Below are 19,990 nucleotides of genomic sequence, written 5' to 3'. Positions count from 1 at the left end.
GGCCACCTGGAGACCCCCCCCCCCCTCTTCTAAAATATTTATACATACATACACACATGCATCATAGTCTAGCAACAATTGCTCTGAAAGCAAACATATGGGGACCCCTCCCTCCAGTAATCCTTTGTTTGCCCCCAGACCCAATGAAGATTACATGGGTTATCTATATACTATTCATACTGATAACTGAGCAAATTAACTGCTAATTAAAAAAAAAAAAAAAATATGACAGTGAGCATTTCCCATACATGTACATTAGACCCATGGTTGAGTACGGATGCGCACAATTCAAATAGTTTTAATTTCTATTACAACATTGGTCTTTACCAGCCACCTATTTTCCCCATGTACAATAACAGAAGGTGCTTGGATAAAGGGCAATGAGCCTGTAGAGTGCAGAAGTTTTATTTAAGGTCACATCCTTTAAATGATTCAGAACGCTTCATGACTAAACAAAATGTTGACAATAATAACAAAAGACATTGCATAGCACGGCAGCGATAACAGTGCACGCAGCAGCTACAGGTCGTCTTGCAGGAATACACCAGTGAGCTACATGCCATCAGGAATATATATACCTTTTGAGTCTTCATCTTCAGTGGTGGTGTTACAGCTCTCAGTTGATCCCTGTGAAAGAGAAAAAAAAAGTACATTATACATAATCTTAGTAAAAAAAAAAGCAGCATTGCAATCAAACTTCATAACGTTGTGGGTCTGTCACATACGCATTATGCAAGCAACCAAATTGCAGGCTGAACCATTATTCAGACTATACATTTAATAGAAACAAGTCATATCACTGAGTCATAAGCAAGCCGCCTTCCCATAATTATTGGTTTAGCTGACAAAATGGATGTCTCCACTGTGTAGGTGGACGACTCAACTTTAAACAGTACTGTGGAGTTGAGTAGTGCAGACAGATCCAGTAGTTGAGAATACAAAGCAAACAATGCAATTAAGATATTTCCCGTTTCCCAACCTGTAAAATACCAATATCTTCGGCATGGAGTCACAACAAAAATTCTTTGGTTTAAAATATATTTGGAATAAAATCGAACATGTTATAGCTTTTCCCATCTCTGACCTACAAGTGGCTGCGTAATTGCTGGAAAGTGCAATTATGTTAATGGAATGTAACTGGTCAGTGTAAATGCTCACTATTATCTCTATTACCCTGAGAAAACACCATGATGTTAATATATTTCCTATATTTGTCTAGGAGAAACACTATGATTATTAATGTATTTGCACAAATAGTTAGTAGGTTTGCATTTACACCAGCATATAAACGCCTTTCCCATAGTAATTTAGGTATACATTAAATATGTAACAATTTGCAATTGTACTTGAAATAAATGTTTGTGAAACAGTCCTATAAAACAAATGAATGTCACAGCAATTCAGCCACTGTATAATTCTTCCACTTTGAACTACAATCAGATAAACAGGACAGAGTATTATGTATTGCTTTAGATCACAGGTTCTCAAAGTCGGTCCTCAGGACCCCACACAGTGCATGTTTTCCAGGTCTCCTCCCAGAATCACAAGTGAAATAATTAGCTCCACCTGTGGATCTTTTCAAATGTGTCAGTCAGTAATGAGTACACCTGTCTGGTGACCTGGAAACTGCACTGTGTGGGGGTCCTGAGGACCGAGTTTGAGAACCACGGCTTTAGATTAACCTTGTTTGACTGGTTTTGGGATGTGCCTGTTTAAATTCTAAAAGTCTAGACCGCATATGGATATGGATAGCAGTACCCATTATTAAATACAGGTATATAGAGGTCCATTGCCATATTATGGTTTTCATTTGAAGATCATGACTTGCACATAGATCCCGCTAGCAAAACTTAAAAAAGGTATTTGAAAACCGGGAGCAGAAAATAAAATAAAATTTTTTCTCCTTACTTTTATCCCGTCTGTTGCGTTGTGGACAACAGTTGTTTGAGGTTCCTAGAAAGGAGAGGAGAGAAAAAGTCAAATACTGCAAGGAAAGTGTTATACAGACATGACAGGCAGTGCAACAGTAACCGTGGCAGCAACCACGTGTACAGAAGATACAGTACAAGACAGACCCCACGCACAGTAGGACAGAGGTCACTGCACGCACAGAAAGACAGAGGTCCACATGGATGCAATAAATAGCCGTGGGTGTAAGGACAGTATTTAACTGACATGTTTATGCTAAAATCAACACTTGTTGATTTGGGTAAGTTATCAACATTTTTTTAAAGGTGAAACAAAAAAACAGTATTTAATCTACAAAAGAACAAAATTCTAATGTTTTAAAGACCTTCACACTGTATATACTAAAATTTTGATGCAAACTGGGAAATATGGTCCAATACAGCATGATGGCAAAATTAAAAGTGCGGATGAAACATTTGGTGATTTTAATTTCCTCATTATATGATTTTGTGAAAATTGTTAAAATACAAAAACATTTGGCAAGTGCCAGACAAATGTCACGCAAGACACGCTCCCAACCATAAACAGGCACCAATACATTAGATGATCAAAATCTGCAAGAGAGCAGTTGCATAATATTCCATAGTGTACGTTCAGATAGAGACATAGACCATGTACAAAACACTGAGTTGGCATTTATATAATGGTCTAATAGAGTACACACACTAATATATATATACACACACACATAGACTATATATATATATATATATATATATATATATATATATATATATATATATATATATATATATATATTACTATAAGGTATAATAAACAAATAGGTACTTGTGAGTTATCCGGGCGTCCGATTTTTTGATTGTATGCCTTAAGTTAAGGCATACAATCAGATGCGATGCGATGCGATATCGCATCGCATCGCATGCGACCATCGGATGCGATGACCCGATTTTTCCATAGGAATCAATGTTAAAATGATTCCTATGGAAAAAGGGGTCCTTTTCATACCCCTACTATCCAAGTGGGCATGGAGTTGGATATAAACCTGTGGCGAGCGTAGCGAGCCACCGAGCCCGAAGCGTGGCGAGCGAAGCGAGCCCCGCGAGGGGACGGTATTCTGTGTCCCCTCGCGGGGCTCGCTACGCTCGCCACGCTTCGGGCTCGGTGGCTCGCTACAGGTTTATATCCAACTCCATGCCCACTTGGATAGTAGGGGTATGAAAAGGACCCTTTTTCCCATTGAATTCCATGTTAAAATGGACTCAGTCCATTTTAACATTGATTCCTATGGAAAAATCGGGTCATCGCATCGCATCCGATGGTCGCATGCGATGCGATGCGATGTCCCGATTTAAAAATCGGACGCCCGGATAACTCACAAGTACCAACAAATATACTATAGAATAAAATAGGGTTGTTAACTTTTGCAGTACCATACATTTTATATTTTAATTAGTTTTAAATGATCAATTGATCTGTATGTTCTGTGCAGTACATGGTCTTTGCCTCCATTCTATAGGATTAATTCTCAAAAAACTATGGGTGATTGATGAATCATAAGGTCCATAAGAACCATTTACTCTACAATAGAATAGTTTTTTAAGCCATTACTATGCAATTAAGGCCATTTTAGGACCCATCTCTACCATAGCCACATAAAACAGGTTCAGTTACAATAAAAAAAATAAAAAAAAAAAAAAGTTAATACCTGTGTGAAGCTTACAAACCAATGAAAACCCAGGGTAAGAGTTAGTTGTAAACAGTTTTCACAATAGCCAAATAGTGAAAATGACACACAGTGGAGAGCATGACGGAGGTCAATGGTACTAGTCTGGTGACTGCATGCATACCTTGGACAATGAAGGCATGAAATCCACCATATTAAGACTTTGGGAAATTCCACACTATAGAACATGGTAAAATCTAACATTACCTTATGACAAGACAGAAAATCTATTAAGGATGGGTAAATGTCCCATGTGTGATGGTAATTTTTTCCCCAAACACCCCCCAATACTAATTTGTTCATACAAAGTCCCTCTTGTGTAAACTTTCCATCTACCCCATAAAATTAGTAACCATGTACCGAGCCGTTCCTCACCCCTGCTTATTAGAGTTCTGTACATTGGATTTAACAATAAACAAAATGTTATTTTGAGTTCTAGTTATCAGAATGACATTTCAATATGAAGTACTATCTTTAGGAGTCTAATTCCATAGGTTTTGAACCTAGGGGCTAAATGGTGGTCTAAATGAGTATTCTGTGCATCCTAATTGATACTCATCTAAAGCAGGCCATACACCTTAAGATTTATTTTCCAATCTGGTTGGAACAAAAATCTGGTAACATAGCAGAACAAATGACAATTGAACATTTGCGCTGAAATAGGGAGACTGACAAAATGGATCTAACCAATTTGCAGGATTGGCAATTTTTGTATGGTTTTCAATGTTTGGGAGCAAATTCTCAAATGTCATTTGCACCCATGCATTACCAAATTTTCTTTCCAACCAGCCAGCTTGGACAACAAATCTTTAGGTGTATGGCCAGCTTATCAATTCAATCTCTGCAATTTACCCTACAAAATTATATTAAATTGATTTGACTACAAAGTTGATGAGAATGAATTAATTCTAGAACTTTAGTGCAAGGCTGTTTTTTACAGAATGCAGTACCAGCTTAGTAAACCATGACGATGAGTTAGGTCTCATGTTAGTGTTTTCCTTATCACTCCTACAACGGATGCAGTTGGACACCTGGATCCTTTACGTTTTCACCACCAACTGTAGTCACTTAAATGGTATCACAATGCTGTGACTTCAGGCAGTGAAAAGGTTTGAGGACTGGATTAAATACAGACACCAGTCATTTGGGAATTCCAGGAGGCCAATGCCAATTCCCTTCCCACCATGTTACAGAGGAAAAAAGACAGTAACCATATACCACAAACAAATTAAAACATGAACACAACAAGAGCAGAAGTAAAATAAAATGCAAACATGAATTTTTGGATGCCACAGCACAAGCAGCATTCCCACTGCTCACATCCCAGACATTGAAAACCCAGAAATAACAGTAGACGGGGATTATACCATTGTTGTCTGCAATGGGGGGTTTTCTTTTGCTGGGCTTACTATGCTGTTTTTGTTGTTGGTCTGCGGCTGAGATAGAAAAACAGATGGTTTAGTCCTGCTGATGAGGTGAACTGGTTTAAGCTGTCATAAGAAAAAGATTTTTGTTTTCTCCTCCCAAAGACATACAAACTGGAGAAAACAGCAGATTACTCCGGAGCCAGAGAGGATGGATATTTAACAATTCTGCCAAATGAAATGAAGAGCAATGGGACAGAAAAAAGACTGAAAAGGTTTTGAAGCCATAGTGATCACTTGATTTACTAATAAAACCATTGGAACATAATGTAATAAAAACAAAGACAGAAATACACGTGATATGGTACATACTGTAACTCATTTAAGATGACTGTGGCATAATGTCTAATAAGACGCTGAAAATGGTAAAACAGCACAGAAGACTAGGTATGGTCGTGATATGGAAGCCAAGCTGGAACAATAGCATGGGTAGTGTGTGATAGGCTGAATATAAGATCCAGAGTCTTGCGACATGGGTTGGGTAGCTCATTATTCTCAACACAAAATTAATCTAGAACTCTGTAAATCAATGCCTTGAATGGGATCTGTAGCTTGGACACACACACTTGCATTTTCCTCGTTTGTGTCTCACCATGACTACAATGTTAAAGCGGGAAACCTGTCCATGTAACTCATTTCCATCTGTAATCACGTATTTAAAGTCATAAAATCTTTTTGATGTACAAACACTGGCAAACCTTCACTGCACCGAAATATTTTTAAGAAAACCATACTCACCACATTACAAATGACCATGGAGCTAACATAAGCCAGTTTAAAAAATGTCAGTTATTTTCCTAAAATGTTGCTTGATTTATCCTCAAATACGATATAAAGTAAGAGAGGACACTGCATTAACCCTTTGAGTGCCAACATCTGTAAAAGATGCGCAAAATATCCACTAAAAATACCAACTTCTCTGTGAGAGATGTGCAAAATATGAGTGCCAACAGCTCTGTGAGATAGTGTTCATTCTAGCACCCACTAACTTTAAAAACCCATGCAGTTCCTCTTCCCTGCCTGGGGTGTCGCTGTCTGCTGCAGTGCTTCTACCACAGTGTGGTCTCTATATAAGCACTGATATGCAAACCAGACCTGTGCTAAAAACAGCACAGCAGACAGCAACACCCCAGGCAGAGAAGGGGAACTGCATGGGTTTTCAAAGTTGGCAGGTGCTAGAATGAACACTATGAGAGATATTCAAAATATTGGCTAAAAATACCAGAGTAGCTCACACTTGTTATATAAATTAAAATAAAAAATGTTGTGTAAAATATAAGGTAAACATTACAGGTCATTATGATGAATAAAAATGTTTGCTTGCCAATTTTCACACCAATTTTGACAAGATCACTTGGCGCTAAAAGGGTTAAATACATTCTGTGTGAAGCTGGAGATATGCTTTTCAGCAGAACGATAATATTGATGAGCAAAGAGAGATCCATTAATCGTAAAGGAGGAGATCGAATTAAGTTGTGCAAAATCCTACTACAAAGCAAAAATATCTGGGCACTACTCTGCACAGCAAGGAATGCTTGTGAATTGCAAACTTTCAACTCCTGGTATTTCTCTTCACTCTGGGTCTGGTCTATCTTAGACCAGACCCAGAATGAGGTGAAATACCGGGAGCAACACGCTGCTTCCAGACAACAGTAACCGGAACTGTCGTCACATACAATCGCTTTCTGTTTTTTTGCCAAACAAGATCTCTACCAACTCCGGTAACCCTCCCCATATATGGACTCTTACTATCCCTTTTTCTTTAAAATGATCTGTTATTATAGGTTATGCTTTTACAATAAATAGTATTACACTATTTTGGGCATTTGTTCTCTCATAACTGTATGGACCACACTGAAACAAAGGGGAAAACCACCACCTGAAACCTTCCAGGAGTGAAATATTACCTACTGTATCGAACAAGTGATTTGGAGAAGAGTACCGCTCTTGTTTGGTGATAGGACCAGACCATATTACCTTTTGAGCCACTATCAATTGAAGTAGAACTACATTTCTCCTACTCCACACAGAGTAGAAAGAGGCGGAGAAGAGGAGCTGTTTGATCCTTAAGAGGGATGTTCTAGTATTATATTGAAGTTTTGAGCACCAGTGGAGGGAACCTAGCATTGTTTATATTATACACTACCTGCATTCTTTGTTGTAATCAGTCCAGTCCTAGACTACCACCGTTCCCCTCTTTGTCAGCAGGTCATCAGTACATGAAGTTCAATCTGAAAATATCATCAATAAAAGCATACTACTGGATGTGGCCACTGTCTATATCTTTGCAAGATTGCACAGTGTGTACACACTATATGATGTCTGGGAGATCAAGGGAAATAGTGAGGGACATTGTTTTGCATGTTGTCTAGTGTGCATCCAGCTTTAGTCATTTAATCCATCTAAGCAGACACACCACTAGTGTTCCTAAATTCTCCACTACAGGTAAATGCACAGAGTTCATTATTGTCACTTAGGGATATCACTCAGGGTATACAGCAGCCAATTACCTAAGCTGTGACAACGCAGTCACCTAACTGGTGATAAAATGTCTGCAGCACTGTAATACAAGAACCTCATTAAGACTGTAGATAAAAAGCTACAAGGAGGATAACTACAGTTCACACCACGGTGGAATATAAATGCGGACCACAGAGTAAAAGCTTGCCAGCAAACATTTACATTCTATATAAATTGTGTGTAGTGTATTGCCCCTTGAGTGTGATTCCCATTTATCTTGTCCCTCCCCATCAGTGGAACGGGTTAAATTGAATTTAACTGAATTTATTTTTAACTGAAACAACAGCTCATCCAGATGTCCATGGAGTATGAGTCAGTACATATTAAGTTTCCTATCACAGCTCTAAGAGGTTTGTAATGTCAGAACCAAAAGAGCTGCAGTTTTAAGTAATCTTTTACAAAGAAATCTCTGACAGTGCTGTCCTGACTGCATCCTAGGAGCTGACTAGCTTGAGGATCAATTAGCTGTAGTGACATGATTAAGTAGACAGGTAGATTTGTGGGCAAGGAGCCAAAAGCTTAAGGGTGACTTTATGATCACAGATCAACAGCTTGCAGGCCTGAGGTGTCTGAAAACAGAAAATTGATCGGTGGTCTCAGATTCCACAGCCAAATGTTATCTGACTGTATGTGCGATCGTCAGCTGATCACAAAACTTTGACATTAGACTGCAGCGCTCACTCAACATGTAGTAATGTAGTATCCTATACATTACTCTTGCTAACTGGGTCAATCTGTGCTGTTTGAATACATCACAGTCATTTCTTAACTGAATGGGGCGGAATAAATTTTGGTGCTAGCGAAAGTCTACCAGAGCTATTCAATTGTTTCACCTATAGACGCCCGTGCAAGAAAAAAAGGTCTTCCTAACTGGACATTTAGATGCCTGTGCAGCAACATTAGATGGGATTAACATCTTTGTGTGGCTATACTCGGAGTTGTCAGCTGCAATAGATGCTAATGGCCACCTGATCGAAGCAACAATTGAATGGCTCTAATACATGCTTAGATACCCAGCAGTGAGTGCTGCCAACAATTGCATTGGCCCAAATGACACTGTAAAATGAATGCCAAAGGTTATTTATTTTAACTTAATGAAAACCTAATGTATCCCTAGTGATAATTCTGGCAGATCTAAAGGCCCCCATACACTATGCGATTTGGGCACAATTTCACCCGACTCGGATGAATCGGGCTGTGGAATCGGCCCAAATCGCACTTGTAGACATCCTGTCCGATTCGATGCGTGGTCCCGTGCACATCGAATCGGGGTCGGGAGGTCGGATGGGCTGCACATAACATTTTGGACGGCAGTGGATGGGGGATGCCGGCTAATAGAGAGCCGAGCAGGGGGAGGCTGCATTGGGAGCCGGGAAGGAGGAAGCTGTTGCGGTGAGGTGACAGCGGGAGCAGGGCGCCAGGCAGGGAGAACTTGAAGACGCTGGCTGCTGGGCAGCGGCGGGAGCCGGGAGGAACAGATCACTTGAAAAAAAAAAAAAAACGACCATACAGATGACTAGGAAGCCATTGATTGGCACCGTCTTCAAGTTCTCCCTGCCCGGTGCCCTGCTCCCGTTGTCACCTCACCAGATTCCTCCTGCCCTGCTCCCTATGCAGCCTCCCCCTGCTCGGCTCTCTATTAGCCGGAATCCCCCACCCGCTGCAGTCCCCCGCACGGCTCCCTCCTGCTGCAGCTCCCCGGGGACTGCATATGATAAATCCAAGCGTTTTATCATATGCAAACCTTGGCACATCAAGTGCCTAATTGTGTGTCCCCCTCCCTGGGAGCTGCAGGGGCCTTTAGGCATAGCCTGTACTGTACTACTCCGCCCCAGAAAAAAAAGAATTAACCTTTGAGCATTTATACAGACACAAGGTTACCAAAATGATCTGTCTATATAACATTGCAGTTAACATTTCTTGGGCGGATAATCCTTGACCAGATTTACATGCTGTTCACTGGACCATCTTAGTCCGTATACTCATCTCCATCATTGGCCTCAAGCCCCTTATAGTATGTTGATTGAGTCCTCACTACTTATATTTAAGCTGTAATGTGTATTCAACTGTAGCGCTCTTTATTTGTTGCCGGGACAGGAGTTCGTTGTCTGGTACTTTGGCGTCCATGTACTAAGCCTTGGCGGATGGAGAGCGAGTCAACTAAGTGCCAGACAGGATCTCGCTCAAAGTGTTTGCTATCCCATAGGGTAGAGAGCTCTTTTAGGCAGAATCGGGCATTCGCCATCCAGGCGTAGGCGGTGAATCGAACAGCCATAGTGGTATTACATGCTGTTAAGGAGCTGATGGGTAGTAGTTTATCTCTGTCCACTTTCTCTCCAAGGCTTAGTACATACTCATTAATGACTAAAAGCATTAAACTAGTATGGCAGATACCCCTTCTCCAACATGGGCAAAGATCATAGATGAACAACAACTGTACACAAGAGTAAATATCTTCTAGATCAGGGGTCCTCAATACTATTTTGCTCTGGGACCTCATTAGACAATAAGGTACTTGTTTCCTAGTACGACCACAACGACCTTGATCTGGGGCATCGCAGGTAAAAAAATTGCGTCGTTTGCATCGCATGTGGGCTAAAAAATCGCATGCGACGCGACCGGCGCGATGCCCGCGATTTCCCATAGGGAACAATGTAAAATGCCTCAATTTAACCAAATCAACATAGGGAACAATGTTAAATGGGCCAGAGACCCCAAAAAACCCCCCTGACCAGTGAAATGGCCCCCCCAAAATATTTAACGCCACCCCACGATCTACGTCAACCCGAAGCGTGGCGAGCGCAGCGAGCCCGCGAGGGGCGGCAGTACGCGTCCTCCGACCTTTTCATACCCCCACTATCCACGTCGGCGTGGAGTTGAGAATAGATAGTGTGGCGAGCGCAGCGAGCCACCGAGCCTGAAGCGTGGCGAGCGCAGCGATCCCCGCGAGGGGACGCGGATACCTTCACCGGTAAACGCGTCCCTTCGCGGGCTTCACAGGTATCCGCGTGCGCTCGCCACGCTTCGGGCTCGCTGTGCTCGCCACACTATCTATTTTCAACTCCACGCCGACGTGGATATTGGGGGTATGAAAAGGTCGGAGGACGCGTACCGCCGCCCCTCGTGGGCTCGCTGCGCTCGCCACGCTTCGGGTTGACGTTGATCGTGGGGTGGCGTTAACTATTTTTGGGGGGCCATTTCACTGGTCAGAGGGTTTTTTTGGAGTCTCTGGCCCATTTAACATTGTTCCCTATGTTGATTTGGGTAAATTGAGGCATTTTACATTGTTCCCTATGGGAAATCGCGGGCATCGCGTCGGTACCATTGCATGCTTTTTTTGGCCGCATACGATGCGACCTACGCGATTTTGACTTTTTCAATGCATTTCAATGGGAAATCGCGGGCATCGCGTCGGTCGCATCGCAGACCATTAAAAATTACCCGCGATGCCCGCGATTGTGGCCGTGCTAGGAAACAAGTACCGACAATAATTATTACGGGACCCCAGCAAGTTACTGCAGAAGGTCATCACATCACATGTGTAGTCAGCAGACAGAACATACATGGCAGCAGTATGGAGGCACTTAGTGATGCGAGGAGACATTCAGACATTTCAGATTTTTAACACTCCTTCTCACTGACTGAGATTAGAAAAGTCATTGACCTGATTGTCAGCAACATGGAGTCGCGACCCCATGCCGAAAAGGTCGGGACCCACAGTTTGAGAACCATTGTTCTAGATAATGAAGTCCTTAATAATATAACATGTTCTTATTCTATACTAGCTAAGCCTGCTCGAAGCAAAAGCTTTGAAAGCTAGTCTGCTACCTTGTGATTGCCTCTGTTTCTGTGTGTGTGTAAAAGAGCAAGGTGTATTTTCAATCGCTGGCAGCAGATGGCAGTGTTTCGGTTACACACGGACACTAGATAGATTATATTATATTAATATATATATATATATATATATATATATATATATATATATATGAAGTGGGGGGTGATTGGGGTGCGCTACCTAGTATAGAAACTGTACCTCCCAATAAAACATTACAATTTCAAAACAGAATACACATTTCTGAAATAGTGTTCTTGTATTTGAGGATGTTCCCAATGAATAAGCTCAGTCCATCTCTGGGTAAATAGTTATTTTATTGATGAAGAAACCCAGGGTTTCTTCATCAATAAAAGAACTATTTACCCAGAGATGGACTGAGCTTATTCATTGGGAACATCCTCAAATACAAGAACACGATTTCAGTAATATGTATTCTGTTTTGAAATTGTAATGTTTTATTGGGAGGTACAGTTTCTATACTAGGTAGCGCACCCCAATCACCCCCCACTTCCCTGATTACTACACCGTTACTCACTAACAGGAGGAATTTTGGTGGTGCTGCACACACAACCCAGCGCAACTCAGAGTCAAAAACCCTTTCTTATATATATATTTTATATATATATATATATATATATATATATATATATATATATATATATATATATATATATATATATATATATATATATATATATATATATATATAATTGAGCTACAGAGCTTTTCTTTTTCTTGTACTACCAGTCCTGAGCAATACCGCTGATGTTTGTGTGGCAGTAGTGAGTAGGTAGTGCTGGTCTGTAATTTGGTACTTGTCTGAATGGGTATTTTACATGATAAAACACTATAATTTCCATCTTTCATTGAAGCTACAGTATCAGTAACAGCCATTTGCTAGTAGTGGCTGGTGAATTTGGCAAATAACAGATTATTTTCTGCAGTGATGCACACTTGTTATTAAAAACAAATGGTCTGTTGCCAATATACTATCACTCAAATCATTAGAAGAAGTCTCTGTTATTGATGCAAAGGTCTGGAGACCGGAATATACCCACAAGCAGCTGCTCCGTCATATGACCTTGCTCTGCTCCTTCAGACAGCCTTATGCATGTTACTATCTACATTAGAGCTTTCTACACAGAGGCCCTTATTCAGATCTGATCACAGTACAAATTTGTTTGGAAAATGGGCAAAACCATGTGCCATTGGCAGATGTAACATGTGCAGAGAGAATTAGATTTGTGTGAGTTATTTGGTTTCTGTGCAGGGTAAATACTGGCTGCATTATTTTTACACTACAATTTAGATTTCAGTTTCAGCACACCCCACCCACATTAAACTCTCTCTATACATGTTACATCTGCCCCACCTGCAGTGCACATGGTTTTGCCCACTTTCCAAACAAATTTGTACTGCAATCAGATCAGTATAACCCCCAATGTACAAACACTGGGGAGAAAAGTAGACAAGAAACCGGTTTACAAATGTGGGTACAAGATAAGTGCTAATCATACAAAATCAGACTGAGCACATCGGTTTTAAATCAAATTAGACATGCAGCCAATAAACATTTGGTTGTGGCAGCATTAACTGTAGATTATGGCCATCTAATAGCAAAAATGGTGAAAAGTGATGATTCTGCTATCAAACCCCACAAAACCTGGAAACCAAAAACCTCTAGAAAAGTTTGCTCCTAATTATATTCCAAGTAGGACATGTATTTCTTAAACAGTGAACAAAAGAGCAAATACAAAACACCACATGCTGTTGTCCATTTTGCATGTATATACCTGTAATTGTTTGTGTGGTTACTAGGAGTAAAGTCCCCTATACGTTAGTCCACAGTATCAAATGTAGCCTTATGTGCAATACTTTGGCAACTCCTCAGCAGCCATATAGCATACAATACATTTCATGAAGTCCTTACATCTTATGTAATCCCATTCAATGCCTCAGGATGCATCGTTGGTGCAGCAGTGACCATCTCAGACTACGCTGCAAGAACCTGTTGAATGCTGAGGACCCCCTGAAAAAGTGTACGGATGTCTGGTAACGTGGCCAATTGTCTTTGGAACATACATATAATAGCAGACACTTGAACCCTACGGGATGCCAAGTGCAAACCCTTATACAGACCACTCTGGAGGAAGGACAACAGTCTCACCACCTAAAGCTGTTTGGTGTTGAGCGATCTTGCCTTACACCAAGCGAAATAGGTGTGCCACACCCTATAGTAAATCCGAGACGAGGCAGGCCTACAGGCCTGGATCATAATCTTTAGCCACTTTTGCCGAGAAGCAATTCCTCTTTAAAACCGCCGTCTCAAGAGCCACGCCATCAACATTATTCTCTTCAGATCTGGGTGCAGACAAGGACCTTGGCTAAGCAGATCCATTTGCAGAGGCAACTGAAATGGAGGAGCAACTGACAGCTGTACTAGGCTTGAAAACCAATGTCTCCTGGGCCACACTTGTGCATCCCCCTCCTGCTTGAAATTCCTGAGAATTTGAGAAAGAATTGATACTGGTGGATCAACTTATGGAAGATGAAAGTTCCACCATATGGACAAAGTGTTCGTGAACGCTGCTAGAGCATCTCTGGCTCTGAACAGCGGCACCTTGCGATTGTATCGAAAGGCCATCAGGTCCACATCTGGAGTGCCCCATCACCTGGTTATTTAACAAAACACATTGGTGTGTAGAGACCTTTACACTTTTTGTGCCTCCTTGGTGGTTTATATAAGCCACCGTGGTTGCATTGTCGGACTGTACCTGTACAGGTCTGTCCTGCAACAGATCCTATGACAACTGGAGCGTGCTGAACACGGCTCATAACTCCAGAAAGTTTATGGGCAGCCTGGACTCCACTTGGGACCACTTTCCTTGCAAAAATTGGGACTCTACTGCAACTCCCCAACCCCGCAAACTTGTATCTGTGGAGAGGAGCACCCAATGTGGAATCCAAAAGGGCTTTACCACCTGCAGGTGGGAGTTGATCAACCACCACCTCAGTGACCCCCGTAACTCTGCAGTAAAACACATTGTCCGGGAATGTATGGACTGAGGGCAGCCATCCCATCTGGCAAGGATCAGTTTTTGCAGAGGGCGATAGTGTAACTGCGCCCATTTGACAATGTCGAACGTGGATACCATCAGGCCTAGAATTTTCAAGGCCTGGTGTATGGAGACTATGTAGAATCTTGTCCTGCACTCGCTGGCCCTTTTCCAGAGGGAGTATTAGCCTCTCAGCATTGGAAACTAGAACAGCCCCCAGATGCAACATTTGCCTGTAAAGTACCGGAGCGGATTTCTTCCAGTTGATCAGCCATCCATGAGACTGTTAAAATGTTTTTGTAAAATGAACGTGTGTCAACAAGGTTTCTTATGAACTGACCAGAATTTTTACACCTTAACAAACTTGTTCAGTGATTTTAGATTCAGTATAGGCCTGAACGACCCATTGGTTTTCAAACTAAAAACATGGATGAATAATACCCTTGGCCTCGTTGATGTTGAAGCACTGGCACAATTACCCTTGGCTGAAGCAGGGACTCTACAACCTGTTGTTAACAAGTCCTTTTGGTAGGTTTGTTGGCAAAAATAGTTTTGGGGGCACCCTATGAATGACACAGTGTACCCATGGGTCACCACTTCTTTCACCAAGACATCTGACGACGTCCCGAGCCATTCCTTTGATAAGAGAAGTCGGCCCCCTTACCCTGGAATCCCCCAGAGGGAGACCCGCCCCATCAGGCGGCGGGCTTGTCGGTTTTAGGAGCAGCCTGGCTGGTCGCCCAGGGCTGCCTGTCCTTAGATTTGGCTGATTTAGCCTGACCACCTTATCCCTTGCCGAACACTTGTCCCTTGCTTTTTCCCGTGGGTCGAAAGGAACAAAAGGAATTAACTTTAGGTCGAGTAGAGGAAAAAGCTGACGGGAGGCATGTTGTCTTAACCGCAGCCAACGAAGCCACTATTTTGATAACTTCCCAAACATGACCTCCCCTGCAAAGGTTAGAACCTCTAATGATCTCTTGGACTCAGTGTCCACCTTTTAAGAACGCAAAAAAAAGTATGCATCTGACACGTATAGACACAGTAGAGACTTTAGCTGTTAAATGTCCTGCATCAATCAAAGCTTCGGAAATGTAAGCCGCGGCATGATGCACGTGTGATAAACACCCCACACATTTTTCTGAAACATCCTCAGGAAGTTCAGACTCAATCACTTTTAACCAGTCCTGCATTGCCCTTGCCACCCATGACATGGCAATAGTAGGCCTGTTAACCGCTCCTGCCAAACAAAATACCAATTGTAGGCATTGTTGCTCCGGACGTCCATCAGCGATATCCTTCAGGGTGGCGGTCAACGTGACAGGTAACACTAAGGGCTTCACCAGCCGGGTCACATGGGAGTCCACCGGGTGTGGGTTTTCCCATCATTTATAATCCTCTACAGGTATAGGGCCAGATGCACTAAGCTTCAAAAGTGATAAAAAGGAGAGTGACAAATAGCCATCCAATCAGCTCCTGCCTGACATTTTTCAAACACAGTCTGTGACATAGCAGGTAAGAGCTGATTGGCCGGCTGTTTATCACTCTCCATTTTATCACTTTTGAAGCTTAGTGCATCTGGCCCATTATCCGCACAGTGGCGAAGATGTCTGCCAGTGTTTAGGAGAAGAGCTGAAAGCGCGACTCTGCAGCTAATAGGTGCCCAGCAGTGAGGTGAAATGGTGCCTAAAGATGGGGGAGGGGCCACAGGCCAGCACAGCCTCCCCCTATGCTGGACCGGTAAATGGAGCCTAAGATGGAGGACAGCTTCATTCTCAGGAGAACTGCCTCCTACCTGCGCTCCTTGTCCCTGGTGGGCTAGTGGAATCCCTGCTGTGGGAAGCAGTGTCCACGCCAGTGCAGTGACATGCTCCCACTGTGTCACAGCCAAAACAGTGAATTAAGCTCTCTCAGAGAGCGCTTACCCTCCGGCCACGCTTTCCAGGAAGAGTTTTGGCCCCAAGCGTGCTGTACTGGGTCCACTCTGCCTGTGTACGCTCCAGGGGTGACAGGAGGTAATGGATGCGGGCGGGGGTGTTGGAGCAGCAGCCGCTATGCTAGCAGTGCCAACCAATCAGTGTAAAAATCATAGAAAAAATTAAAAAGTAAAAATTAGATTAAAAGGCTTGGGATTGCTATTAAGCTATCCCAGGAGAAAGCACTGGGGCACCTGCTTTCTGCAGGCACCAAAAAAAAAAAAAAAAGACTAGCCTAACATGGAGGTGGGGTTATAGAGGAGAGGAATCAGGCAGGACGGGAAGCTCTAAAATCTTTGGAAAAGTTGGTGCCCGGTCCTCTGGATATGCCTACAACCCCAATGTAATCCATGTGGGGATCCAGGAACCCTGAAGAAAATATACGATTTGAAATTTTTCACACGATTTAATGGCTCGATGGTTCAAAATAATGTCGAAAAAAGGGCCAAACGGCACTAGTGTATGGGGGCCTACACACATTCATGGACAAATGTACGTAGATAATAAAAAAAATAATGTGCTTATTGTGGCTGAATGTGCCCATTGTTATGTATTTTTGGTAACAAGTTTCAAATTTATATTGTACATAAATTTCAAGCAGTATACATAAATACAAACACACTAAGAAATTGTGTGGTTCAAGCCCCTCTATACATGATGCTGAAGGCCAAGTGTGTTTAGCCACCCAAGCCCCGCTTATTTCAGAGCATGCCAGGACATCCAAGAGTGGTATAACAACCTTACAAAATAGTCCCTGTTGTTACAAAATAGTTCTAGGGGACATGATGTAGGGTGAAATCGATACAGAATATGAGGAATAAATAGCCCCTGAAATGTTCTTTGAACAGAGCATCAATGTTCCAGTCATTTTTGGTGAGGATTGATGTCAAGTCCTGTGAAATTTTTTTTTTTTAAATCTCCAGTCAACAATGTATATGTAGGTCAGCAGGGCATGTGTTGCACTGCTGCCAGAGAGGCAGGGTTGTGCTTCTTTTCTGCAATACTTATCTCAAAATATCTCCTATCTCGACCTCTCCACTCTGCACAAGATCTGCGTCTCTCTTCTGCACAGATCACCAGCTCCCATTCGCTATTACAGGACTTTCATTGGGCTGCCCCCACCCTATGGATGGCCTTTCCACGCTCAATAAGACTCTCCACTAGGCTCAGAACTTTCAAGCCTTCCCTGAAAACTCATCTCTTCAGGCATGCCTGTCATATTTAAGTTCCATAAGCATATCCCTCTGAGGCACTTGTGTATTATATAGCTTCCCTTCTAGACCTACAAGCTATGCTATTACTGGTGCCTGTCCTTGTGTTTCCCTCCTATGTCCCTATAGATTGTAAGCTTGCAGCAGGGCCCTCTTACCTCCAAGTCTGTCTGTTACCCAGTTTGTTATATTTCTGTTTATAATTGTAAAGTGCAACGGAATCTGCTGCGCTATATAAGAAACTGTAAATAAATAATAAGTGTTTCAGTAAAAGATGCTGGTGATTACAGTTGTGGCTCTTTGATAAAGTTTGAAGTAGCTGAGGCATGTGGTTAACATGGGAAATGTGCAATCATTGAGAAATTTCTACAAGGAGTACAATCATGTGTATTATTCATTTAAAAAAATATATAAATGAGGACATTATTTTATTTGATAAAATAACCTATTTCCACAGCTATTGTGAGCTGTAGTTGTGCTCTATGGTTATTCTTCCTCCATCTCAATGGACTTCTGCATTTCTCTGTCCTGTAAAACGTATATAACTATACTTCTATACAGAAAAATTAATTTCTGAATCCTGTTGCATTAATTTGTTCTGATGTGCAACAGCACTCTCAAGAGTATATGAATAGCACACAAAAAGCAGAAATCATACAGCTTTCAACAACTTATTCTGTAACTATGAAGTAATTCAATTTAATAGCACCTATCCATCAATACAAATACATATTTGGGACTTTACATTAGAAACTTCATTCACATAAAAAAAAATGCACGCTACAGCAAATCTACAAAAGGACTATGGGCGGTATCCAATTAGCTGCGATAATTTACTGCAGCTAATGGATTTGCTGGGGACTATCCAATTAGCCCTGATGCCATTCATTTATCAAGGATTATACTTTGAATCACAAAGCATAATCCCTGATAATGAGCCCTTAGAGCTGCAATAACACATGGAAACCAGATACTTACCTTGAATCCTATATGTTATAACCCAAAAATGTGATTTTTAGGTTGGAAAACAATGGGATATAATTGACTAGCTCATCAATGACCATCAGGCTAAAACCATGAGAATAGACCATTTTTTCCACTGAAAAAGGTAGCATCCCCTACATCTACACAAGCATGTAGTATTTATACAATATCCTGAAATGGAATTAACCTCTCGTTGTCCCTTAATTTAGATCCATGTATGTTCTACCAATTACATGTTACTAGTCTAATGATGGCGACAAAGAGACTTTAACAGCTAGCTACACAGACCATGCATGAGGAACAGATATATTAGCATACAAAAGGGGTATTTGAAGGGTACGTAGAGAACCGAAAGAAGCTACCACAAACAAATGATGTTATTATACCAAAGTTTACATACATAATATTAAAAAAACCATGAAGTGCTGTAAATATATTGTTTGGTTTTGGAACGTTTTAACCATTTAACCATAATGTGTCCAAAAATAACCATATAAAAAAATATATGTTACATTATTTGTGCTACTGTACATAGCATTTTGAAAAAGAAACTAAAACTGACCAGATCAATTCCGAAGTGATCACCACAAAGCCACAATACCAATCCTATTCATAACACATCAAAATGGAAGCTGTACTACAGTAAACAAATGTATTTGATCTTTTCACTGTTTACAATGTAAATATTCTTTGTCAACATGGTTGTAATATCGGCATTAAACATGTTAACACTGATGTAAGTCAACAATATCATTTTAATCGAATTCTATCTCTAACCCTTAATGGTAATTGGAGGCATGAGAATACTGACAAAATGTCCTTCTTCTGAGGTAGACATTACAAATGTCAAACTTGGTATTGGCGACAATTTTGTTCACACAGTAGATTAAACAAAAAGTTATTGTTTGAAACATCCACAAGTATATGGAAAAGTTTTTCTTGTAAAACAGCCTTGTTTTATTTTATACACTAGGTACAAAAAAAAAAAATAAACAACCACCATGAAATGCTGAAAAAGTAATTCACTTTAAAGACATTACATAAGAGGTAAGCCAGCAACAACTGCATATCAGCCATCGGTTTTGACCAGGGGTTCTCAAACTCGGTCCTCAGAACCCCACACAGTTCACGTTTTCCAGTCACTCAACAGGTGCACTCATTACTGACATTTGAAAAGATCCACATGTGGAGCTAATTATTTCACTTGTGATTCAGTGACAGTGGCATGCGGTGGGGTGAGGCAGGTGAGGCACAGCCTTTCCTGTCATACTAGCGTGTATGCCGGCATTTTGAATTGATAAAGTATGTCAAAAATACAAACAATTTATTTTA

The 19,990-nt window shown here is 41.4% G+C and overlaps 1 protein-coding gene across 33 annotated transcripts in view; it reads right to left on the bottom strand.

The window, feature by feature from the left end:
- The window catches only part of CAMK2G (calcium/calmodulin dependent protein kinase II gamma), a 231,439-nt gene that overhangs the window by 21,180 nt on the left and 190,269 nt on the right, over positions 1-19,990 (bottom strand). For 17 of the 33 annotated variants that reach the window (XM_083148533.1, XM_083148534.1, XM_083148535.1 and 14 more), the window contains 3 exons: positions 5,023-5,091; positions 1,909-1,953; positions 579-627 (listed from right to left, as the gene is read on the bottom strand). In XM_083148533.1, the coding sequence (XP_083004659.1) occupies positions 579-627; positions 1,909-1,953; positions 5,023-5,091 (163 nt within the window). The remainder of the gene's footprint in view (positions 1-578; positions 628-1,908; positions 1,954-5,022; positions 5,092-19,990) is intronic. The other 16 variants (XM_083148536.1, XM_083148539.1, XM_083148540.1 and 13 more) reach the window with 1 other exon arrangement.

Source organism: Crinia signifera, chromosome 6 (assembly GCF_055691185.1).
Source record: "Crinia signifera chromosome 6, ASM5569118v1, whole genome shotgun sequence".
NCBI classification, from domain to species: Eukaryota; Metazoa; Chordata; class Amphibia; order Anura; family Myobatrachidae; genus Crinia; species Crinia signifera.
This window is presented reverse-complemented; position numbering and strand designations above follow the sequence as displayed.